The sequence below is a fragment of the Oreochromis aureus genome, linkage group 23 (assembly GCF_013358895.1).
Source record: "Oreochromis aureus strain Israel breed Guangdong linkage group 23, ZZ_aureus, whole genome shotgun sequence".
Taxonomy (NCBI): Eukaryota; Metazoa; Chordata; class Actinopteri; order Cichliformes; family Cichlidae; genus Oreochromis; species Oreochromis aureus.
In genome coordinates, this window is record NC_052963.1 from 4491774 (window position 1) to 4519608 (window position 27835).

Here is a 27835-nt window from a genome sequence, read left to right on the forward strand (position 1 = left end):
CGTGAGAGCTCACTTCTCTTTTTCTAATCACACAACTGTATTATTACAATACTAACATGTTAGACAATCAATTGTGAAACATTTCACAATTTTAAGGGCCAACATTGACTGCTAAAAGTGACACCTTACGAAAATAATGAACAATATTACTTGCCTCTAATTATTGTGCATGGAGTATAAGTGGACAATGTATGCCACAGATCTTTAAATTAGTTCATAATTCAGTCACACAGTCAGCGTGTGCTGAGAAAATTGCATGTACATTTAATTGTGGCACAGAAAGACCCAAACGTTTTATGGATATGTTGCCCTTTTGTGACTGCTGTTACTGCATGTACTGTATGCGTCTCTTCCCTCTTCACCCCTCTCGTTCCCTCCCTGCAAAATCTCACTGGCAGCTTTACACAACCAGCGGACATACAGTGGCCTTTGTTGCTATGATACCAGACAGTAATATTTGCACTGAATATTAATTGGGTCCTCAGATCCCCATGTTGGGGAGTGAAATGTCTTGCTGTAATGTGAGCATCATTCAGAGATTACGTTAGAAGCACAAAGAGAACAACAACCCTCCATGCTGTTGTAAAAGCGGGACAAAAACAATGGTGTGTCTTTTTGTCTCTGTCTTTTGTTCTTGAGCTTTTGCTGACATTACATAAAAAAGAGAATTGTAGAGTAGAGCAGTTAATGTGTTTGCTAAATGATTTGAAAGCAGATTTCTTTCATCTTAAGAGTTGTTTTCCTAGACTTCAAGCACAGCGCTACTATTACTCACATGCTCTAATAACATTTATATTTCTGCTGGGTCCCAACTTTGCTCTCTGCTTATTTATTACTGAGGAAATTAGGGTGTGGTTGCAATGAGCCTGAGTTAATAGTCAAGAGCTTTATTTTATTTATTTATTTTCTAAGTCAGGCAGTTGCCATCGGAGTATGAAAATATACCTGAGAATGATAATCAGTAAAGGTCCCTGGCTGAAATTGAAATAGAAACACTATAGAATGCATTCAATGTAGTTTAAGTCAGTGTTCAGTACAAAACTTCACAGAAAGAAAGTTCCCCTTGGGTGGGCTTCCGCTGGGTACTCAGGGTTCCTCCCACAGTCCAAAGGCATATGTTATGTTCACTGGTCACTCTAAATTGGCTACGGATATAAAGTAGATGAATTACTTAAACTGCATAGACAAGGATAGAAAAACGAGTAAAGAGGGAAACACTGAAAGCAAAGAAAGAAAGACAGAGTCTTAGTAGCCCTGAAGGCTAATCCTGAATAAACTGAAAAGCCATTTCCCCAACAGGAATTTGATGAATCTTTCCTCCTGAGGAAAAAGATAGCTCATAAATAATTTCCCCCAGCTGCTCTTCACTTCCTAGGCTCATCACCACATTCCCCAATGCACAGAAGCCAGTGTGGTTGGTTGCAGAAAACTATAGTGCGACTAAATGCTGAAGACAACACGTAGCGCCATCAATCCACTGAATCTGCAATTCCTTGCTCGTTTTTTCCTGAAACTTATTCTGAACCTCCTGTTGTCCTACAATTATAAACACATCATGTGGTTAGATTAGATGCTGAGCTGTAGTGGAGAGCTCAAAATAAATACTGTTTAACGTGAAAATCTGGTGTCTAATGTAGAGATAGTAAGGAGACAAGTAGAAACCACTGTAACCTTTCAGCAGCATCATTTTTCCAACTTGAGATGTCTAGCATAGACAGAATATTTAAAAGAAGAACTGATATAGGCCTGGGCAAAGTAAGTTAAGAGGTGAGACAATTTTAGAGCTACTTAATTCTTCTAATATATCACAAGCAGACAATCTCACATTATAGGAATGAAGGTACCAACAGTCTTAAAAGACAACAAAACTGTGTGAGGCCTTGCTTCCTCTTATAACTTACAAAGTGTTACGCAGGTTCTGTGAAGATGAATATAATAGTTTTGGTTGTCAGGGTTACAACAAATGACTTTTTGTACACTGCAGTGAAGAGCACCAGGCCACCAAATCCACACACTACCTTCTCCAAATCGCCCTGCATGTCGTCACCACCTGCACTCATGTCAAAATGAAACACCTTTAATCTTGATTTTGGAATTAAATACAGTATCTGCTTGTTTGTTTGTTTTTAGCTTTTATCTGTGTGACTTCATCAGCTCTGCATGTGTTTATACAAATCCTCAACAAACAGTGAGGAGTCTGCAGCAAAGCGCATGTCCACGTTTGACTGCGTTGTCGAATTGTTTTGTTTCTTTCATTAGCAGCCGATGCAACCATCAGCTTCTCAGACCTGGTTTTATTTGTAACACAGCACAATATATTCATCAGTGGTAATCGGGGCTTGCCATTTGCTATCATGGTAGTTTGGCTAAAAGTTCTTTCTTGTTGTCTGAGAGAATTTCGATCAAAGCTCACTCTACAGTGATCAATCCTAACTGGTCCAAACATCACTACAGTCATCACTACGCTTACTGCCTACTGGTTTTTGAAAGCAGTTAGCATTAGTAAACAGCAAGCACCTTTTCTTCTACAGCTGTTGTTCTTCTCCAATTCCTTTAATATACAGGGAGTGCAGAATTATTAGGCAAATGAGTATTTTGTCCACATCATCCTCTTCATGCATGTTGTCTTACTCCAAGCTGTATAGGCTCGAAAGCCCACTACCAATTAAGCATATTAGGTGATGTGCATCTCTGTAATGAGAAGGGGTGTGGTCTAATGACATCAACACCCTATATCAGGTGTGCATAATTATTAGGCAACTTCCTTTCCTTTGGCAAAATGGGTCAAAAGAAGGACTTGACAGGCTCAGAAAAGTCAAAAATAGTGAGATATCTTGCAGAGGGATGCGGCAGTCTTAAAATTGCAAAGCTTCTGAAGCGTGATCATCGAACAATCAAGCGTTTCATTCAAAATAGTCAACAGGGTCGCAAGAAGCGTGTGGAAAACCAAGGCGCAAAATAACTGCCCATGAACTGAGAAAAGTCAAGCGTGCAGCTGCCAAGATGCCACTTGCCACCAGTTTGGCCATATTTCAGAGCTGCAACATCACTGGAGTGCCCAAAAGCACAAGGTGTGCAATACTCAGAGACATGGCCAAGGTAAGAAAGGCTGAAAGACGACCATCACTGAACAAGACACACAAGCTGAAACGTCAAGACTGGGCCAAGAAATATCTCAAGACTGATTTTTCTAAGGTTTTATGGACTGATGAAATGAGAGTGAGTCTTGATGGGCCAGATGGATGGGCCCGTGGCTGGATTGGTAAAGGGCAGAGAGCTCCAGTCCGACTCAGACGCCAGCAAGGTGGAGGTGGAGTACTGGTTTGGGCTGGTATCATCAAAGATGAGCTTGTGGGGCCTTTTTGGGTTGAGGATGGAGTCAAGTTTAACTCCCAGTCCTACTGCCAGTTTCTGGAAGACACCTTCTTCAAGCAGTGGTACAGGAAGAAGTCTGCATCCTTCAAGAAAACATGATTTTCATGCAGGACAATGCTCCATCACACGCCGTCCAAGTACTCCACAGCGTGGCTGGCAAGAAAGGGTATAAAAGAAGAAAACTAATGACATGGCCTCCTTGTTCACCTGATCTGAACCCCATTGAGAACCTGTGGTCCATCATCAAATGTGAGATTTACAAGGAGGGAAAACAGTACACCTCTCTGAACAGTGTCTGGGAGGCTGTGGTTGCTGCTGCACGCAATGTTGATGGTGAACAGATCAAAACTCTGACAGAATCCATGGATGGCAGGCTTTTGAGTGTCCTTGCAAAGAAAGGTGGCTATATTGGTCGCTGATTTGTTTTTGTTTTGTTTTTGAATGTCAGAAATGTATATTTGTGAATGTGGAGATGTTATATTGGTTTCACTGGTAAAAATAAATAATTGAAATGGGTATATATTTGTTTTTTGTTGAGTTGCCTAATAATTATGCACAGTAATAGTCACCTGCACACACAGATATCTCCTTAAAATAGCTAAAACTAAAAACAAACTAAAAACTACTTCCAAAAACATTCAGCTTTGATATTAATGTGTTTTTTGGGTTCATTGAGAACATGGTTGTTGTTCAATAATAAAATTATTCCTCAAAAATACAACTTGCCTAATAATTCTGCACTCCCTGTATTTTAATAATATTCCTTTAAAATTCTGGGCATTTACAGTCACCCATAAGACAAAAACTACAAATTATTAACCATTCAGTTAATAATGTTAACCATTCAATTTTGATCTCTGCTCTTTTGAACCTACTAACTATTTAAAAAAATAGGCCTCTGGTTCAAAAGTACAAGAAGCTCCAATGGTGATGTAAAGAATACAAACTTTTTGGCACACACATACTTATTTGACCTGTATAAGTTTTTAGATTTGTCACACACAGCAGACTTAATTTGAACTGCATCTGTAAAATTTGTAGTTATCACAAATTTTATTTTCAATGTTCTGGTTTTAATAGTGTCAGATCTCAATAAACTGACAACATTTTCAACTATTCTGCTTCTTATCTTCCAAGTGATGCTTGGTCCTGGAGGAATTCCCTACTATTGCAACAATACTTATTAATTCATAGGAAACACAATACACAGCCTAGTGAAACAAACCATTTTGCACACATTTCTGTGTGCAGTTTGTGGATCTGTTAGTGCCTCTTCTCAGCTACATCAACGCAATCCAAGACGGTTGTAGAATGTATGACTCATCACTGGTTGACAGAGGGCAATTGATAAGCAGTGCCTAATGCATTCCCCAGATAGAGTCTAGATAACGCAATGCATGCATCATCTCCTCAGTAACAAGCAGTGTAAGGCTATTAATTAGAATAGTAACACTGTATGCCTCACAGCCTTAAATTACATATTTAGCAGTTTTTTCATCATAAAATCTGCAAAATTATTCATAATTTGTGAACATGACACAGGTTTCAAGAGTTAGCGGAGAGAGAGATATGATAAAATAAAATAAAGGACTATGACTTTCTGGTAATTCCTGCTGTGGCAAAGCACAAAGAAACCTATCCAGCATCAGGCCTTGACCCTATAAGCAAATCTGAACTATATCTGTGGGGGCACTTACTTAGATATTGAGATAGGAAACCGAGCTGGCCTGCTTTTATCAGAGAACTGCTCTAGTGTTCAGACTGGGCCTTATAAAAGTGAAATAGGAGGGCCTTATCAGTAACATGCACAGCAGCCAAACACAACCCCCCACCCCACCACCACCACCACCACCACACACACACACACACACACAAAGCTTGACTATAGCCTAAGCATGCGCACTGTCATAGTATCATACATAAACATGTATATGAACTGTATGTAAAGAACATGCATTCACACACCACATGAAGCAAGGCAGTCTGTTAGAGTCCTCATTCAATTACAGTAATCTAGAGGTGACCTTTGGTCTCCATGATGCTGCTTTATATGTCACATACAGAAAATGGGGAAAGTAAAGGACTTTGAAAAAGACAAGGCATCAAGAACACGTTCAAGAGCACAGCTGGGGAATGACATTATACACTATTACACCGACAGCTCTGGGAAGCTGAGGGATCCACAGCACTGCTCCAGTAGTTCATCAGGCCATCCTGAGCTATAATTGGTCCAGACCTTTGAAATGATAGCAGGCTAACACATCAGTATCTGTTAAACGCTTGTGTCAACATGCCAAAGGAGCCGTCTAGCTGGGAATTTCAGCAGCCGCCCTCGTGATTACTGCTGCTAGTACAGTTGCAAGATTAAAAAAAAAAAGAAGAAGTGAAAATGTAGCAGTCAATATGGGGATAAAAGTACCCCAGAGGTGATTTTGCAGTAGTCACGAGTACATGCAAAGATTAGCTTCACATGTCTGGAAAAATAGAAATAAGTGCACCTGAAAAGGGAATGACAAAGAAATACATAATGAAGAATATAGATTGTACAAAGAAATAAATAGACAACAAGGGAATAAAGTGTTAAAATGCTGAAGTAGCCAAATAAAAGTATAACTAAGATGATTACAGTGTTTTGGTTCTGCATCTGTGTATGAGCTTTTAAACTTTCTAGTTATTTAAATATTACATTTGGTCCCTGATTGGTCTAATATGTTCGTGCCGTGTTCTTGAGTCTGTTCTCCATGCCCTGCTGTTCATCCTTCCCACTGTTCCCTAACTCTGTTGTTTCCAAGCCTTAGTTTGTTTTCAAGTTTAGGTTTCAAGTAGTTGCCTTTTTCTTTGTACTTTATTTTTTATTTTTATTCAAATGTGTCATTAGCTTTCAACAAGTTGCTCACTTTTTGTTTATTTCAGTCTGACTGTCTTTGCATCTGGCATTTGGGTCCTCACACTCCAGTCTGCATGACATACAATTTAAACTGGTAGCTGATAACATCAAGAAACAGGCAAAATTTCTTCTGACACAACGCATTTGTGCTAAATTGAGTCACCTTAAAAGTAGAGAGAGTATCTGTCTCCCAAATAAGAGCTGATTCCTTAGTAGAGGGGCCTGATAGCTGAAGAGTATGCCTCCTATTCTACTTTTACAAGCTCTAAGCATTACAAGTACAAGTATTGCAAGCCAGCAGTCTGACAGCAAGCGCTCTGTTAGGATAATAAGACACTATGACATCTTTAAGACATGTTTAAATTCAAAATTTAACAGCGAGTCAACAGAAAGAAGCTAATAAAGAATAACCAAGTTATTACAGGTCATTTTCTTTTCACAGCTGTAGATATAAGTATTATTGAGAGTTAACATGCAGTTCGGTGGGAGCTCATATAAAACAGACATTTACTGCTCAAAAATTATCGCCTCTGTCAGTGCGCCCCAGGTTGGCTGTGGCTACAATGTAGCTTGCCATCACCAGTGTGTGAATGTGTGTGTGAATGGGTGGATGACTGGATATGTAAAGCGCTTTGGCGTCCTTAGGGACTAGTAAAGCGCTATATAAATACAGGCCATTTACCATTTACCATAATATGGGAGAAATATAGTCTCTCTTTTTAGTCCCAGTTAGTATGCTCACTGCAGTATTCTGAATCAACTGAAGGCTTTTCAGAGAGCTTTTAGGGGACCTGATATTAGCTTTTTAGCATCAATCTGAAACAGGATGTTTCTAATTTCAGCAATACTGCAGAAATTAATAGAGACAGTCATACATATTTATTTAATGTGTATGCTGAAGGGCATAAAATATACCACAAGATCCTTCACAGTGTTACTGCAGGCCAACGTAATGCGCTTTAAAGTAATTATCTGGTTAAAACGGAGGTTGTCTGATTTGGTGACTATCTGAATTTAGAAGTAGGAAATGAGAGCTCATCCAGGCTCCATGCCTGGAATTAAGTTGACTTGTATCATTTGGCTTCCTGGATAAGTACAGCTGGGTATCTGCAGAGCAATTAAACTGAATGCAGTTTTTTCTAATAATTTTACCTAAGCAAATCATTTATAATGTAAAAAGTATTGGTCCCAGTATTTAACCTTGAGGAACTCCGTGACTAACTTGTGTGTGAAGAATAGTCCCATCTAAAAATTAGTAGATTTACATCTACAAATTTGCATATATAGATATAATTCAAACCACTGCAATGCAGTTCTTTTACTACCATTAGTGTATTTTAATCACTGTCGTAAAATACTGTGGTCAGCTGTGTTAAATGAGGTCTAATAGGACAAGCACAGAAACCAGTCCACTGTCAAGATCATTTGACTTTCACTAGTGCTATTTCTGTGCTATACACTCTAAATCCTGACTGAATCTCATCAGATTAACCATTCCTTTGCAGATGATCAGCTAACTGTTTGAATACTACTATTTCCATAACTTTTAAAAATAACAGCAAGTTTAGAAATCTGTCTATAATTAAGGATCGATTAAGGACTTTTTAAAATAATGGTTTAATTACCACCACCTTAAAAGTTTGTGGTACATAGCCTGATAATAAAGATACATGAATTACATTTAAATTGGATGGATGGATAAAACTGAAGCATTAATGGTCAAACGTCTTTGAGCAGTCTTGTAGGAATGGGATCTTTTTTCACCGGAGTATAGCATTAAGTCACCTTAACTTCTGGAATATTGATCTGGTCAATAAAGTAGCAGTTTTAGCTAATGAGTTTATGCTGCTGTTCCACTAATGAAATTAACTAATTGATTAATTAATTAATAGAGGTGCTATATAAATAAAAATGAATTCTAGCCCACTGACATGTTAATGACTGTTTCACCAGTGGCTAGGGTCACTAAACTAGCAGAAGGATCGAGCAGAAGGTATCTTCTCCTTTGTGCAAGAAGAAACAAGATGAGCAGTGCCGTAAGAAATCACCTCCAGCAGGCCACTGGTGTGAATGTCTGACCAAACAATCAGAAACAGACTTCATGAGGTGGCCAGAGGGCCCAGCATTTTCTAGTGAGCCCAGCACTCTAAGCCTCGTTGGCATTTGCAACAGAACACCAAGATTGGCAGGTTCACCACTTGCGCCCTGTCCATGTGACAGATGTGAAAGAGTCTGCAGAAGCCGCTGAGAATGTTTAGCTGCTTATAACATTGTTCAGCATGACAGGTTTGGTCGTGCATCAATCAGGGTCTGGGGAGCCATAACCATAGTGGCATGCACAGACTTCTACAGGTTAGGTGATGAATTCTGACTACCATTAGGTAAATCCCTGCTCCAGAGCTAGGTTGCACCTCAGATTGTCCAGGAGCAGCATTGCCCTGGACCAGATCTGGAAGTAGATCCCTTAGTACACCCATGTATTGTCTCATAAGGAGCATGCAATTGACAGGCATGCAGGCGATTGACGTGGGTGCTATACAAACTCATCATGGGGCCACGGTGTGGTAGACTTATGGTGGACCCAACTGCAGGACAAATAATACAAAACACAAAACAAAAGAATCTAGAAAACTCAGATAACAAAAAAACATGGAACACAAGAGGCAAGAGAGAAGACAGCATGAGGGAAGTATGATGATGACGTGACAAAGAACTGTGAACTTAAATACACACATCAGAAAATGAGGCAAAGTGGAGACACCTGGTGAACAAAACTGAACAGAAACTAACTAATGAGACAGCAGGAAGCAAAACTGAACATAACACAGGCAAGATGAGGAACTTTAAAAAAAAGAGGAAACAACACGTATGAACTTGACAAAAAGTTAAACAGACATCGATATAACTGACTGAGGAGACAAAACTAACATGACGCAACTAAAAGACAACAACACATGACTGTTTTTATTTACTCTGATTTTGTGCATAATTGTGACTAGATAAAGACCAGGCCACAAATATGAAATTAGTGCAGGCAACAACAAAAAAGCAGCAAGTTATGCTAAAGTGAAATATCAATTATAGCAGACAGCAGCATGTGCAACTTTAAGATTACAGTAGGTATCTAGTATATTTATGTATTTCTACTATATGTCCACCTTTATAAGGTGTATTTCTAACACTATATTTACTTAATGGTACAAACACAACCAGATTTGGGGAATGAATAAAAGCTCCGACCAAATGTCACAGACAGTCATCTAGCACCGACCCACTCCTGCCTGGGGCCTTGCATGTTTTTACTCACATTGGTCAGCTTTAGAAGGTGAGGTATGGTTTAGTCTCTCCAGCGAGTCACTGCTGCCTTCATCCAGGATGTAATCAAAGTTCAGGATGAACATCATGACTACACCCTCCTCGTTCTTCACAGGGATGATATGGGTGGCACAGAGGAAGTTCGAACCTAAGCAAAAGGAAATCACAGTTAGAAAGAGTTTTCTATTTGATTGACTTAGCATGTGAGCCACTGCAGTGGCAGATACAGAATCTCGAAATTATGAGGCCCAATCAATCTTTAAACCCCAACATAGCAGGTTTATAGACATTTTGACCCTGTTGTTTTCCATTAACACCCTTTGACATTCAGGCATCTTATTCCAGATAAAGCTGCTCACGCAGGCAGGTCTGGCAGAAAAATGAGGGTGAAAAGGTCAACAAGGCCTCTGAGAGGAAACCCACTGGAGCTGAATGATTTTATACATACAGACATGCGGCAAGTGTCCTTCACAGTTCAGTACAGTTAAAACATTGCAAACAGCTTACCTCAAACCTAACATTAGCAGATTATTTAAATCATGTATCCCCTTGGTGTTAAATCATCAGAATGTCACATGAATAATTTCTTCTTCATGTAACAACTACAAATATTTTCACAGCAGTTCTCATGGAAGGAAAAAAATGAGGCCCAATTACTAAAGTTGGCAATGGCTTCACAGTGGGAGGTAATTTAATACAACCCTGCTAGCTGCTAATGCCTCACATCTAAATGTTCCTAATTGATCAAATAGGAAAGAGGTGAACAAAAATGAAGCAGAGATAGGAAACAAAATTGTAGACCATTCCTACCAGCTGACTTGTCCTAGCTTCAGATAAAACCCTCAAATAAACAGAAAATATGATTGTTACATTTTTATTTTTAGGTCTGATTCTGTCTTTAATGCTACGTCTAGGCTTAAATAGTAATTGCAGTGTTGCCAACATTAGTAAAGCTGTAGTACAGGAGCAATGAACAAAAATGAGATGCATTTTATGTTTTAACTAATAAACATAGACACTGTTGGAAGATGCTCTCTCACACATTAGACTTGAAATCCTGGTATCACTATTAGGCTATTTATAGCTCACCCAGCAGGCACCCAGCCCAGAGCGTTTCTTTTCTGGGGGAGCATAGATGCACTGCTGCTCAAACACCCTAAACTGCGATTCTTACTCTGCCTGCAAAAGAATTGTGGATTACCACTCACTTTCTTATATCAGGTTCTCAAATGCTACTGTGCAGCTTTGTAAACCAAAGTAGTTCACAAGGCCTGGCTTTGATTTATGTTTTAGGGAGTCCAGATTCTGCAGGGCTAAGCAATATCCAGGGCCTAACAGTATATCAGTGTCACCATGGGTGGGTCGAACTATTCATTTAAATCTGGAGTGGGGGGAACTACCGTGCTTCCTGTGACTACAGTGTCAACACTGTAGCACTGTAGCTTACAGATAATACAGAACATAAAGTCACAGCAGATGGTTGCCTCTTCTTCACCCTAGTTCTGCCTACTCACTCACAGGGAATGACCAGATTGCTGGTGTTCCCTCTCCAGTCCCGTACCTTTACCTTAAATTGACTCTTGGTGTAAACTGGCACTATATACACACATATACACACTATGAACCCAGCATCTACTGCAGAGTGAGTATTAAGATTCCGAACAGCATTCTGATATAGCAACTATAACTTGAGGTAAAAAAGAAGCTTGTTTTAAACCACAATTCAAGCAAGCACTTTGGCAACAATGGGAAGGAAAAACTCCCTTTTAACAGGAAGAAACCTCTGGCAGAACCAGGCTCAGGGAGGGGCGGCCATCTGCTGCGACTGGTTGGGGAGACAGAAAGAAGACAGGATAATCCACATAGTTTAGTTTGCATTCAACATACTTTTTTAAAAGCAATTTGAATCAGACTTGACTGTCAATTTTATTCACAGGCTCCCCATACACTTACATAGGTTATGAAATAACTACCCAGAAGAGTTACCAATATGGCTGCCAAGTGGTAAGTCATGCTTCTAGAAAAACTTTGACGTTAGCTAGAGGGATTAAATCCTGAACTAAACAAATATACACACATTATTAGTGGAATATTTTGGATATGAAAAGAGTGCATCCAGATATTATTGTGTACTTGCCTCATACTGACAGATTCAGGTATTTACCCCAACTTACAAAAATGAACTTCAATCAATGACTTTGATTTTAGCTTCCATCTCAGCTCAGACATGTTTGTCATTATAAAAATACAAATGCATCCGTTGTTTTTATCTCTTTAAGCACAAGGAGTAGCACTGACAGTGATAAGCATCCTATAATTTGACTCACTTTGTTTGCAAATTAAAATCTTCTCTGTCTGTCTCCATGGAAACAACTGAGCGCTCCAAAGAAAGTTAAACTCGCTGCACCATTCTGTCACCAGTACAAAGTGACTTCAAGATGTTTTTCAAATGATCATATTTATTCATCTGTCAATTTACAAGGTGTTGAAAGAAATTTCCCTTTTATGGCAACAAACAAACGGAACAACTCATTTAGATGGGCATTTAACAGTGTTTCCACTGAAAACACAAACACCACCCAGCGCCCTATCATTACATTCTTTCAGTTGTAGTGTTGAAGAAGTGTCTGAAGTTGTACAAATGCACATTTGCATAGTCTAACCAAACATGCAAAACAAATCACATGCGTGCACACAGATGCCCTCGCATGTGCACAACCATACAGTGCTGTGCAAAAGTCTCAAAGCATTCTTATCCATCAATGAACAAAATCCAATAAAACTCGCTAAATATTATGTGATGTAGGTATAACCATCACTCAAGACCATGAGAAAAACATCTCATTAATTTCAAAGTCTATGGCATAGCAAAAAAATCCCAGCACGTGGCAAGTCAAAGAATTATCTTCAAACACAAGGCGAACAAAGAGCCCCACACCAAACACACCATGCAGTCAGTCTGAGATTATATCAAGAGACAAGACAGTGAGCCAGCCTAAAATCCACAGACCTGTGGCACATTTTCCAAGATTGAAAAACTGCACATGTACCCAAGAGAACTGGAGATGCTCACATCAAATATAGATAGTTATGATTTGATTTTTATGTGATTAGTTGACTATACTATATTATTTTTTACCATACAGTACTTTCCATTACTTTTAGTAAATTCGTTCACAGTACAGCACAGACCAGTCTATAAAAGCACTGCTTGCAGGGACAAAACCCCAGCCTTGAAATGCAATCTATGTGTGTACATGTATGGGGGACTCTAAAAATAAGCTGCTTGGAATCCATAGGCATTTATAATTCATAAGTGTCAAGTATTATATTCTAGAAAACATAATGGTGATTTGATGACTTTTTTAGGTAACATAAGAATGAGAATGGGTTTAAAGCTGTGTGTATGAAGAAGAACAGAAGAACAAGAAAGTGATGGGAATTTTATAAAAACACAAAGTTTGTTAAAAAAAATTAATATTTTGTTTATTGTAATAATTTTTCATGTGATCTCATGTCATATACTTAGCAATGACTCAATTCAAATACAGTTAAATATGAAAAAGACAATGGGGTAGAGAAGTGCTTATAGGTCTAAGCCATGCGGGGGCAAAAGGACACTGTGATCTTTTTGTTATTACTTCAGTGGAGGCATGTGTTACTCAGAGCGGGTTTTAATATGGGTTTAGTGTTAGTTTTAAACCTGCATAAAAATAATAATTCTACATGGACTTCTTTTCCCTCTATCACTTCTGGTCATTACTCCCTTACTCCTTCATGTCTCTTAAATCCAGACTCCTTTTTTTTCTGTTGGTTTACTCCCCTTCGTCTTTATTTCCCTGCTCTCGTTCTCTGCCCCTGTCTCTGCATGTCTTTCTTCCTGGGAAGAAAGAGAGCTGCCCAGGTTCTTTGCAGGAAGGCCACCTGACGCATTATAAGTGGACAGATCAGAAAGATTCCCAACACTGCCGCTGATGTAAATTTCTGCCCATCTGCCTGTGTATCCTGCCTCAGAGGAGGGTGAAAGGCAAACACGGATACACATACATGCATGCATGCATGCACTCACACAAACAGAAATAACATTTACATTTCTCATCTGCACACTGACAGTGAGACAGCCAACCACACAAGCATGCGCACAAAAACGCTAATGAGGTCCACAGATCCCGGCTCAGCACACTCTGAAACAGCCACAGACAGACACTGGCTCACACACATAAACACACACAGTCACTCACACACAGCCTGCCGGCAGCATTAATTAGCAAAATGTTCTCTGTCCAACTAAATCTAATACGCAAGCAATGGAGCTGCTTTACATGGTGCAGTGTAATGAGAGAGCACACCTTTGAAAGGCACTAAAAGAACTTTAGTCAGAGAATTTCTGACCTGAATATTTATAAGGACAAGCAAAGCAAACACAGTTAAATGTGTCCATTTAATAGATCGGGTGCCATCTCTACTGCTTTAACAACAGATTTAGAAATGAAAAAAAAAAATATACCTTCAAACTTAAAGAAAGTGTGTGACTCAGCAGCAGCCCTCCCATGACACAAATTTACAGTCATGGATGGATGATCTGAAACAGAAACACAATCTGTTCTTTTCTAGTCTCTAATCCTCAGAGAATGGTGGAAGGAGGAAAGTGCTGACACACAGTTCATGTAAGTGGCAAAGAATCTCAAACTTTGGCAAGGTGAAAGTGATCTAATGCGCACAAAACTGCCTATCATCCCCATAAACAAGATTCTTGAGCCAAACCGGAGGGAATTTTATATATACAAGCAGCCTGATAAGGCTACTGCTTTGCTAGTGTTGAAACTGCTTGGTGTGTCAAGGTCAAGTCTTAAGCCTGAGAGGAAACGTGGGTCTTATTCATTGAAACATTTTCCACTAAACTTCATTTCCTCGCTGACGGGGTGCAGTGAGGAAGCTACCTGGATTAACAGAGCTACCTAGTAATCTTTTGCTAGACAGATGGCTCGGCAGGATGGCAGCACAGTGTGTTACCAAGTGTATATGCGGAATATGCCAAATCACAGCATGCTCTTTAATGTTTTCAGACCAAAGCCACATTGTATAGCATCATCATTTTTGAACATAACTACTCTGGTACAGTTGGGATTCAGTGTCCATTCTGATAAAAACACAAGATTTTTTTTAAAAAAAAGGTAGTTCCAGTCATGCAAAGTCACCTCCATGCCAGTTTTTGTACTTGATGTCTCTCCAGTAACCTGGATGACTGGTCCAAGCAAAGATATTACTATGAAATTAACACAATTGTGCATGAGATAGATGGATAAAACCGGCATTCATCTCAAACACAGTGGATAATAGTTAAAAGCTGCATAACAGACATGTTATAGGCACCTTTTAGTACACAAGACTCCAGGGAACCTTAATTTGACCTCAAGGTTTGGACTGACAACAGGAACACTAATGGAGCTAAGGACAAAGTTCAGATGAGGGTAGTGTCTTACTGATACACCAATGACTAACAATTCCAACAATGTCCTTTCATTACAGAGCTATCCAATACATGTCTCTGTTCAACACAGTTCTCTCAGTCTGTGCCTCACTGCCATGATTCTCTTTCTCAACTTATATTAATTACACTATCAAAGGTTGTGCTAGTTCAAGCTCATTTTGAGCTTGAGGGATCACTACTCTGCTCTGCTGAAGGGCACTACCTCAAGCCGAGCAGAGCTTTGAAATAGCCTTCAAGAAGCTTGGAGCTCTTTTCCTGAAGACTACTTAAAGAAATTACAAGAAAGCTTGCGTAAGATATTTCAGAAGAATAAAGGTGGGCATTACAAATTATTGACTTTAACAATCTCATTAGAATTGTGCAAATTCTTTTTTTTCTTACATATTGTATTTCTATGCATGTTTCAATTAATAATTTCCCATTTTTCCCTATTTCCCATTTTCATAGCAAATCATTAAGAAGTTAGCGATATCTCAAGACTTTTGCATAGTATTTTATAGTGTAGCACAGCCACAGACCTGGTACTTTAATTATATTTAGTGCTGTACTGGACATGAGATGTCATTGTATTAATTTCACCAAATAAAGAAATCCACTGATTTCTTCAATTTTGGTTTCAAAAAGGAAGAGAGTTGGCAGTTCATTGGTCAATGACTTGTCAGCCAAGCAGGCACTAGAGTTATCTTAATCCTTAATGTTTTCTTGGCTGTGTATCTTAGCCTGCCGAGCAAATAACCTGAGCAACCTGTAGGAGTGTTAACCCACTACTGTAATGGTAGCTGTTCACTTAAACCCTGATTCAAAAGTTATAGTTCCAAAAACCAAGATGGCAATGGCCAAAACACAAAACCCAAGGCTCAGCAGAGGTCAACAGTCTATGCTATTGGAAGAAATATTCAATTTTCTTACTGAGGTTTTGCAAACATGTGGTGACTAACCAAGTAAAATTACATCATCTGTATGGACCTGTGACAGTCATGCTGACAATGTGTCATGGCACAATATAGGATCAAACGAATAAAACCCAAGTTACATAGGCCTAGAGATTAGTCTGTAACCAACTACCAGAAACCACTGATCATGAGGTAAAAATTAGTGTTCCCTAACTAGTTGCTGGAAGTTGATGACAGTCATTGGAAAAATAATTGCTAGAGCCCGGTCAGCAACCCCCTGAGTTTTACCTCTCACTGGGAAAAATGTGTTGCGCAACTCCACAACTACTTTCGATTGCTTTGGTCTCTAGGACACTGCTGTGGTCGCAGTTTGAACAGAGGTGTTGGACTTTTCCACAAACACTGCCCAGCTATTCCCTGAGCTGTAGGGAAACTGTGAAGCTGCAAACTGGAAATGAAAACCATTTGGCTTCAAAGTCAAAGTTGTGTCTTTTGAAACATGCTGGCTGCAGGCACAACTTTGACTTTAAAGAATTGAACTTTTTCAAATTCTACTTCTACTCAGCTAATAGTTAGTGAGTATTTGCAGACCAACATAAACAACTATGGGCAGCTGTGGCAACTGGCTAGTAGCCAAAGTAGTCAAGCAACATCTTCTTTTCCACTAGCAAAGTTTCAAGATAAAGTAATCATCTTAGAGTTAAATTACTGAGTGCTCAAGGTAAAAGCCGGAATTAAAAGGAAGGAATTAAATAGCTGTACTATTAGGTTGCTGTGGGAAATGTCACAGTTTTGCAATTCTTACTACATAGTTACACCACTTAAATCTTAGAACTCTAAATCTATAACAATTCTAAGTTCGTCATTTGTTTGTAAAATGAAAGTAACTGATAACTACAATCCCACTGAAATGCTACATCCAGATGAACAGAATCAACTTCTGGTGATAACTACAATGGTAGTTATCCAGTTCTGATGGAGGTTTTTTCCTGTTAAAAGGGAGTTTTTCCTTCCCACTTATCTTATGAGTGCTAACTCATAAGATAAGATAAGATAAGATAAGATAAGATAAAGAACTTTATTGTCATTGTAGTTATACAACGAAATTTGTTTGGTAGCTCACAGAGGCCAGCAGCAATAAAAAGTATTTACAATATGGTAGTTTGAGCGCAAGCTGTATAATATAATATAACAGTATTTCCAATGTGGTAGTTGAGTGCAAACATGAATGTCCCATAAAGTGTCTAAGATAATAAGTATAACAGTATTTATAGTGTGGTCATTTAGTGTAAACATTAATGCCCAGTAAATGACTTTGTACATTAGCAGCAGACATGACATGGGGTAAAGGAGAGAGAGGGAGAGTTACCTATTGTGTGTTGGGGGAGCGATGACACAGGCTACAGCTCTGGGGAAAAAGCTGTTCTTTAGTCTGTTTGTGCGGGTTGTGATTGCCCTATATCTCTTCCCTGATGGGAGGGGTACAAAAAGTCTGTGACCTGGATGGGTTGGGTCCTTGATGATGCAGCTAGCTCGCTTCTGTAAATAGGTCCATAGGGGGTCATATCATTGTTGGGTTTTTCTCTGTGTGTATTATTGTAGGGTCTGCTTTACAATATAAAGCGCTGTGAGTCGATTGTTGTTGTGATTTGGCGCTGTATAAATAAAATTGAAATTGAATTGAATTTTTTTTTAAAAAGTAGAAAAAAATGAAGTTGATGTGCCTCTTAAACAAAGTGAAGTATACAGTACTATTTTAACTGAAGCCTGTAGAAACTGAGATGTGGCTCTTGGGTTTTTTGCAATTTCTTGAGCATTGCTCATTCTGGGTGATGTGCAAAGCTGTAGTAAAAGTGTTGATGGAGATGTACAGAGAAGGTCAAAAAGTCTTTGTGGATCTAGAGAAAATTAATAATAGGGTGCAAAGAGATGAGCTGTGGTTGTGCTTGAGGAAGTCAGGAGTGGCAAAGAAGTATGTGAGGCTGGTACAGGACATGCATCAAGACACTGAGATATGGTGAGATGGGATTACATCAGAGAGCTGCCCTTCTTGTTCGCAATGGTGATGGATAGGTTGACAGATACGATCAGGCAGGATTCTCAGTAGATTATGATGTTTGCCAATGACATTGTGATCTATAGTGAAAATAGGGCGCAGACGAGAGCCTGGATAGGTGGAGGTTTGCTCTGGAGAGAAAAGGAATGAAAACCAGTGGAAGCACGGCAGAATATGTGTGTGTGAATAAGATATGGGGCAGGTGGAAAGGTAAACATAGAAAGAGTAGAGATAGTGAAGGCAGATGAGTTTAAATACCTGGGGTCAACCATACAAACCAATGGAAAGAGCAGAGGTGAAGGAGAAAGTGCAGGCAGGGTAGAGCAGGCTGATATGAGTGTCAGCGGTGATTTGTGAGAAAAGGATAGCAGCAAGAGTAAAAGAGAAGATTTACAAGATGATAGTGAGACCTAATATGACATATGGATTGGCGATAGTAGCACTAACAAAAGACAGGAGGCTCGGTTGGAGGTGACAGAGCTGAAGATTATGATTGACACTGGGAATGACCAAAATGGACAAGATGAATATCACGAAGAAATGAGTACATCAGATCGACAGCGCGAGTTGAGTGCGTTGGAGACAAAGTTTGAGAAGAAAGGTTGTAATAGCTTGGACATGTTTGGACAGGCATAGTGGGCATATGGAACAAACCATGGTAAATATGGTGCTACCATGAAAAGAGGAAGATGCATGGATGTGCACAACATTCAAATGAATAAAAGGCAGATATGAAGAGGGTTGGTGTGATAAACAATTTGCATAGCTGAACAAAATCCTGGTATCTTTATTATTAAAAAACAATCATTTGTAAAAAACTAAATTAGTTAGGTAATAGAAATTGCTGAATGTGACTGTGTACCTGACAGTTGCACAGCAGGAGGAGTTCCAGTTTCAGGATGCTGGAAATTTCATTCCATTTCCACTATCAATAATTAAAAGAATGCAGCTGAACGTACACTCATTCACAGTGGAAAGGTAACTAAAGTTCAGCACACGCATACATTAATCTCTGCAGTTTGATCAAGTTCTTCTTGCTGTCTCTCTCATACACGGATACACACACACACAGTTGTTTAACATCTGTTAACTGGTTATATCTGACAGTTATATGGGAATCTTGACAGCCCTCACTCTGAGAAATCTCTGCCAGCACCATTTAAATGAAAATCATTTTAAATGGAAAACTCTACTTTTTGCCTTGGTTTGATAGACATGGTGTGTATATGTGGGTGTATGCAGTTATGTTTGTAAGTGAGCACAAATGAGTGACACTAATGTGAGCTGAGCCTCGAGCAGCTCTGGTGTTACACTACCTCAGGGGTTACAGTGACACCTCCCTCCTTGTTTCCACTCTCTATGTCTCTGTAAAACGCTCAACTGTGAGCTTCTTCAGTTCGCCACAACTAATTGTCATCAAATCAAGTTATCCAGGTCACTCTTTAACCCTGCCTCAGCAAGTTAGTATGTGTCGGAGTCGATCACTGTTGCAGCAGTAGTGTCTTTTATTCAGAAAGTGAGAAAAGCAACATCGGTGTAGGAATGACGTCGACCTGTGTAAACTGCAAAGTGCACAAATTCTCATTTACAGTAACAGACATGCCACTCAATCTGAAGACTCTACTCAAAAACAGTAGATGGGTGAAAAGATGCTGTGATTCCATTAAAGTACTAAAGCTAAATGAGAAAGATAAAAAAACAAGCCTATGTTTCTGGAAATGTAACCAGTGCTTCCCACCCCTCTCCCGTTTTCCTTTTTCCACTGAGAACATTTAGATGTACTCGGAACTGTGTATGTGTATGTCTGCTATCTATTCCAGAAGAGGTTACAATTTCATCAATGGCAGCACAGAGCCTGTTGGTTTGAGAAACTGTCTCGTACCACAAAGGTCACTTGTCAAATCAAGAGAAGTGCATCAACATCTATATGAATAACAGGTACACGGTACACATTATTTATAACTGCAGAAATATCCTCTGTTATTATGCATAGAAGAAAATTATTTCCATTTATGCCTTGCCAATGGTAAGGCAATGACAGTCTTGGAACATATTTAAAATCTAATGTAATGGCTAATATACTGTTATATCATAAATATATTCCTGGAAATTAGCGATGTAGTCATAACATTGTATCTCTCCTCTTGAACAGACAGGAGATGTGGGTGTTAAACATTGTGATCACAATGACAGAGTACAGCCGTGTTAGCATGAGGCACAATAACTTTCAACAGGACCTGATAATGATAGGAAGACAGTGAGTTGTTCAAGGAGACAATCCTCAAAAGTAAAATTTGAATCAGAGGGTCACTGCATCCTGTGCCAGCATTTATATAAGAGACACTTCATTATGAGTTTAAATCACACAGTGTAAAAGCCAAACTATGCAGGTTGATGCAGATAAACTTTATTCCAAATCTGAGGCATGATGCAGAACTGAATACAAACAATTTAGTTGCCTTTTGTGTGCCTGAGTGTGGTGCAGATTCATTTAAGGTCTTTTTTTATGAGCCCCTCCTCAAAATGTAAACCAGCAGCGTTTACCATGCATACATAACTATTACAGTATAGTGGTGCAAGGAGCCAGCTGAAAAAGGGCCACAACTGCTTTGCCATTTTCAGTAAACAAGTTTGTCTTTCCGTTCCTCCTTAAGTGTCAGGGAAACAGAGTTACTAAACAGTAAACAGCAAAAAGGAGCTCAGTGCCAAAGTTACAGCAGTTAGTTTTCATGTCTTTACATTATCTTTCAGATGGTTTTTGTAGCTGATGTGACAAGCGCTTCAGATGCTACCAAAAAAGGGACAACATCAAGCATGACAAAATTAAAGCATCCGCCTGTGTTGCTATGTTTCTTTCACTGCTGATCAGAGATGGAGCTGAAAATTACCCAAAACTGCAGAGTCATTCAGGGTTTATTACAAAAACTAGTTGCTGTATTTTAGCATCTGTCGGATCTTTTATCTGATATTTCCTTGGTATTGTTTCTATACTTGGATCGAGAAAACTTGGATTACTGCTAGTGACAGATTTGATGCTAAAATTCCATTATGATGTGTGAGGGTTTAAAAAAGGACCCAAATTTAGGATCCGGAGGACAAAGACAGGATGACAGCAAAATACAAAAGTCACTTACAAAAGTAACTTAACTTCCACAGCATGTCTTTGTCCTCCTCTCACAAAAAAACTGGTTGCAACAGATGGAGCCCCCCCCCCCCCCGCCAGGTTCTCCGGGAGATTTCTTCCTGTTAAAAGGGAGTTTTTCCTTCCCATTGTCACCAAAGCACTTCATCAAACGGGTTTTTCACTGTTTTCTTTGTATTACTGTAGGGCCTTTACCTTACAATATACAGCATCTTGAGGCAACTGCTATTGTGATTTGGCACTATATTTAAAAAAAAATTACTGAATACACGAACAACTGATGAGTGACTTTTAAATTTGTGGATATACTGTGTGTATGTGGTGTATAGGTTACCGTTTACAGTATTATAAAAGCACGAGAGTTTGACTGAATGTGTACTGTGTACGTGAACCTTTGACGAATAACTTAAAGAGCCAGTTAATGATTGTTCAGTCACGTTTTTCTTTTAGCCAGTTCATAACCAAATACTGGTTCGACTTTGTCAGACAACTAAAAATAGCGTTCAGACAATATAGTAATGCAACATTTGCTAGAAAACATACAACAATATCTTATTAGGACTTCTAAGACTAAAATGTTAAAAAAGACCCCATAACTTCTTTTTTAGCGTTATTTAGCATTGCAACAATCTGAACAGCATTGGTCATGCTTAACTGTCTAGCAAGAGCCAAAAAAATAAGAAACAACAAAGACAAAATACACCGTACAAACCTGGATGTAAATAATAAAGACATGCATGATGAAGAGACCTCAAATAGACAAACTTTGGGAAATGTCAGACTTGAACTATTGCAGTCTAACACCTTGATAATGTCGGATGTCAGGTTTTGTTGACATGTGTACAGTTGTGATGATACATGCCACTAGCTGTAGGCTGTGCCCCTGCAAACCCGTTGACTGAATCCCCATCAAAGTGATCTTTCAAGGGTAGCAGAATACAGATCCATGGCATTTAGTGATAGGTTGCAAAAATGGGCCAATTCATGACCAATTCAGCCCCACAAGTGATTGTTGTGGGGCTGGGATTGTGTCTTGGGGTCTTTGTTGTGTTTTTCAAGTTGCTCCTGAGCAATTTCTGCTTTCTGTTATGTGGGAGATGCAGTTCAATATAAATGTTCAGTTGTGAGGGAACATAAGATCCAAATTAAGGCCAGGACATGAGGTTTTTCAGAACATTTCATTGTTTCCCTTCCTTGATTGTTGCAACAATCCTAACAGCACAAAATCCAATGAATGAAAACTCTAACAGTGACAAAAAATGAATGGCTGCTCATTCACAGATTTGCTCTTTGCATATTCCATCTCTGAATGAGGGAAAATCTGGGATCAGGTCTGAAATATCATTCATAAGAAATATGAACGATTGAGTGGAGGGGGCAGGGTTAAATTGGCAGACCCACACTGTGTGATTCTTCCTTCATAGAGCCAACCTATTATCTCTTGGACATCAGCTGAATGAACGGCATCTCTGCACATGGAGCTGCTGGACGGGAGATGTGAGCCCCTTAATAAAACAAGAATGAGCAGAGACTTGTGGGGAGGGGGAGGAAGGAAAGCCAAGTGTTTGAGCCTGAATGGGTTGGGGGAGGGGCCATCAGACTGTTTACTGTCTGTTTGCAGTAATACTATCACATAAATGCAATGAGTTTGGGCTTAATCCAAAGATACAACACCAGACTGACCTACATTTATTCACTGGCACTGTGAAGCCCTGGCTTTGTAATAGATTTCATTCATACCAGTTAATTAACTAGTATGTGTGACTGATATCATAAAATTCTATATGTGGGACAATGACAAAGCTGTTGACATGTCCAGAGCAGCGTGTACAGATTTCTGCTAAAAGTTTGATTTATGAAAGTAATTCTTCTCTTTGAAAGAATCCAAAAATTTCAATACCTTAATGGACATCAATTAAAGAAAACCGTGAAACAAAATAGAAACAATGGAAGGATATTAACTCCTTTGCAACCTCCTAACAACTAAAGAAAAAAGATCTGATTTCTTATTTTTTAAAATATTGTGTTGATTTTATTCTGCAGATATTAATGTCTACAACTATATGTGTAGCATTGTACTTCATCTGACATGTCAGTGAGAAGAAGAAACTGGTGTCTGTGTCTGCTGCTGCGGTGAAGAATGATCTAACAGGAGCACAATGGAAAAGGGGAGGGATGGTGAAGGAATGCGTTATTGATCCGAATGATCTTGTTACACACTAAGTGCAAGGTTTCATGAATTTTAATACAAATAAGAAGACAGAAAGACAGCAAATCATTTATCTGTCTGAGGCCATGCTATTTTCTGCAGAAGATGACTGAGAGAGGAGCAGATCTTTTCATCTTTGTTGACAAAGGCTGCATTTTGGACCTTTATCTAAACAAAGTGCTGGATCTCAGTAGTGCCTCACAGAGCTAGTAGTGTGACACTGGGCAAGTGATACTCAGCTTACGGGCCTATCAACCTAGTCAGGTCTGTCACGGGGGACAACTGTCCAGCTATTCATTGAAATATTGCTTGAAGATGTTACACCTATATGTACCATCATATAAATGCTTTCAAGGGCAACAAAGTTAGCATTTTGCAAGTTAAATTTTTGCAGTTGTATCAAGTGGGCTTGGTGTCAGTCTTTGTAAATGAATTTAGTTAGTTATTAAGTTATGGGCCTTTTACTCTTTTCATTTGGGGGGAAAAGCTGAGTATTCCTGCTGAGTAGATTTGAGTAAGATTTACAATTTCTGTGAATTTTTAACTGAAATACACATGAATTTAAACGAATATTCTAACATTAGACGTCATTCCTATATTACCACCAGTCTACTTTCGCAATTCTAGTGCCTTTATATTCAGTCTGTCTATGAAGCCAAATCTTTATTACCAGGTCAAATGTTCCTTTGGAATAGTTATAATAAACCGTCTATTTTACATAGGGACAAAAAGGTGATGGAAGATAAGAGAAAACTGATCTTAACAGCTAAAAAAATGTGTAACTGCTCTCATAACATGAAATATGAAGCTAAGTAGAAACTGCCTGCTTTTCTTGAGAACCACATCTGCATTTGGGGAGCCTCTTTCTTTTGCTAACAGCCCAGAAAAGCTGTTGAGGAGACTCATTATAAATGGGATCCACTGTGAGGCATGAATATAGAGGAAATCAAAGCTTCTGCTACAACACAAATCTATGTCACTTTAGACTGAGAGTGGTAGCTTTGCTCATTACACTGCTCCCTAGTTGGGCCCTGTAAAGTGATGAGAGTGAGCTGGACAGCTGTATTCAGTCACACAAAATCAGTTTTCTAAGCAAATCCTTTGTTTTATTCTGTATGGGTTCATTCAATGTTGAACACGAGAACAGCTCGCTCCGTTTTTAGCGCAGTCAAGTGAAAATAATGTTCTGTATCTGCATAAAGAGGTAACACTTTGCTTCCAGTGAAACAGACAAAGGGTGTTGGATACAGAACTAGGGCCATCAATTATTGAAGCAGCTCTCAAGCAGCTGGACTGAATTCAAGAGGGCGTTCCCACAATGGAAGAAGCCATCTGATATTCAGCTGCACCTGATTTCTTTCCATCTCTGACACCTTCATTTACTCTCTCTGCCAGCCGCCCTAACGACACACACATTTAGATAAGGATGAATGCTCCTTTCTTCATCTCAGCTCTCCGTCTTTCAGTTATGCGCCTTATTTTGTCTTTTGTTGTCCCCTTTTCTCCCCCACTGCATCTTCTTTTATTCTTTCTGCATTTCCTTCTTTTTAGCTCACACTGTTTCCCTTCATACACATGTCTTTCACAGAGACAGACTGCCCACTGTATGGTCTCAAACACAGCTGAACCTGAGAACATGATGGAGAATGCAGGTGAAACAGAATAAGAGCTTATCTTGTTTGCACAGCAATGGATCTGCAAGAATTGGTTTTATGGAGTGTGGTTTCCATTCAAGACTCACACCATTGAATAACCTGACTCATCTCATCATCAGTCATCCTGTCCAGTTTCCATAGCCTCATTGGCTAGTTGCACATTGTGAGTAATTCACACAAAATTCACACGTGGTGCACTTGTGTCAGCAGCACCTTCAAAAAACACCTTCAAGTCATCTCATTCTTGTAGAAATTAGTTAGCCCCAAGTCCCTGCAATACCCATGTTTGTATATACATGGCAATCTGGTTTAGATGCTAACCTAAGCGATTCAGGCACTAACTGGGCAGATGTGTGGGTGACAATTTGTCTGGTTTACATATGGTGTTAAACTGTATTCTGTAACCTGTAACATTAAGTGTTTTGTGCATGCCCAAATATTAGCCCTTTATGTAGGTGATGTTTGCTGAAAGATAAAGAAGAATAGATATTATTTCCACTGTGTTGTTTTGCTCCTGATGGATCGTTGCCCTACATTCTCTTAATTTTCTCTAAGAAGCACGTTTAACAAAATATTACCAACACTAAGGTTTTATAGGATAGTATACTTGATGTTGTTGGATTTGAACTCTTGGACAAAACATGTCATTTTACTATGTCAACTTGGGTCTAGAAATTGTAATTGTAATTTCTTTTTAACCATTAGGGCACATGAACATGATGCTGCAATGCAAAAAATGGACTGATAGGAGAGGCAGGCTAATTTTCTAATTTATAAACAAACATCAAACCAGTTAGTTGAGTAGTAATAACCAGACAACCGTGATAACGGGTCCCAGCAGACCCACTGAGAGAGCAAGCATCTAGTAACCAAAAGAATGCAGTGTAAGCACAGGTTTTGTACATATGTTCAATTCAAAAGTAGCATGGCAACTCAAATCAACAAGGGGCAGCTGCACATGAAACTGAGACACAAACACACACTGCACTAGCTGTTGTAACCACTTCTGGACACCATGATTTGCAAAGGCAACAACGGTTTAATCCAGATGGGCTCTTGTACCGAAATTTGGCACCAATCGATTTAGTGTGAATCTGTCCTCTGTACTAATTCGGTTAGTTCCCTAAAAAGTACCAGATTCTGTCCCCAGCCCTAGAAGTATGACCTGAAGTATGTACAGAACAGAACAATATGTATCCACCTGCATGTTAATGAAGTTAATATTACTGTGTCTAATTCATAAAACTTGCAGAACAACTTATTCCCCTTTTACATGCCTTGCCATAGTATATGTATTGTATATGTATTACTGCTGAAAAAAGATACACAGCTACTCTTGCACTCACAGCTATGTCCACACATTCACTTACTCACAATAATATATATTCACTCACATCCACCAAGCCAGAATGCAATTAACCAATTAGGAAATACTAACTATTAGGCACATCTCAAATGTGTACTATTGATCAGATAAGGACTCAGAAACAACATTAGTTTTGTAACTGAGCCTTAAAAAGCCAAAAGGAAAGAAAAGAAAAGACCAACTTTTAAAACTCCATTTATCAATAACATTCAGATCCACGAAAGGATTAAAAATATCCATTAAACGTTCTAAAAGCATAATTTAAAATTTAGTTTCTACCAATGCTAAATACTTTAAGTATTTAGCAGGCCCCAAAATAATTCTGTCTGCACCTTTTGAGTCATAAAATGTGGACAGATTGTTAGCAAATCTGACCCAACATGAATAACAGACTGAGAATAACTAGCTTTAGCAGTGGACTTTAGCATCATAATGTCACCTATTTTGTTGAGATTATGGGTTTTAAAGCAACTACAACAAATGTTCTTTACAATCTAAAGTTCCCACATTTATCCATCGCATTTGAAGGCTGAAAAAGCTCAAATCTCAACGAGCATCACTGAAGCACAACCAGCTTTAATCTATTTAGAGCGTGACATTTTCGCTCTCATTTGCTATTTGCAAGTGAGAGCTGTTAGTATGTGCTGAGCTTATGGATTTCTAGATACACAAAGGACCCCGAGAGGGTTTTTTAGCATGGCAAGCAAGGCCCTGTAAACGTTCGGAACAATAGAGCGAGTGTTGCTGAGTAAATATGTGCTGCTGAGATTAGAACTGACTTTTTTTTTTGAAACTGTCATTAAGACACTAACATTTAAATACTTAATCTTTAACTCAGGTCATTTATTTATGCACTGGATACATTCATTAGCAAATATAAGCCTGCAGAGTAATAATGAGTGCTGACAGGAACATCAGCTGTAGTTACCTCCTGTGGTGCATTGTTCAATGCCAGAGCTGAAATGGGTAGTCTTTTAAAACAGGAACTCTTTTACTATATGCTTGTGTTTCAGGTGGCAACAGATGTTCCAAAGACAATTTTGTAGCATTGCCATTTAAATGGGCCATGCAACTATATTTAACAAAATCCTGCCAGAGAAGAATGAGCCCTGCATCTGTATTCATTAAAAGAATTAAGTGCAAGACTCTTTGTACCATTGTTGTCAAAATAATTGTCAGAACAATTATTGGCTAATTTCTCTCAATCTTTTAACTATTTTTGTGTGAATTGTCTGTATTTAACACACTTTACATATTAAACTCATGAAATACATTACTGAATGCATATTTTGTCTTACTACTGCATATCTTCAGCACACTATTTACAATTACTTTCCCCGGCAGTTGGAAACAATTTCCACTTTAATGACAGACGTCAGATGCACTGAAAGGAAAAAGGACCAGTGGCCCAGTGAATGCACAAATCATAAAGCATTAACAATGTGC

General features: G+C 38.9%; 1 protein-coding gene across 4 annotated transcripts in view; it reads right to left on the reverse strand.

The window, feature by feature from the left end:
• Positions 1–27835, reverse strand: part of kcnh7 (potassium channel, voltage gated eag related subfamily H, member 7) — a 73943-nt gene that overhangs the window by 40362 nt on the left and 5746 nt on the right. For all 4 annotated transcript variants that reach the window (XM_039606224.1, XM_031729029.2, XM_039606225.1 and 1 more), the window contains exon 3: positions 9570–9725. In XM_039606224.1, the coding sequence (XP_039462158.1) occupies positions 9570–9725 (156 nt within the window). The remainder of the gene's footprint in view (positions 1–9569; positions 9726–27835) is intronic.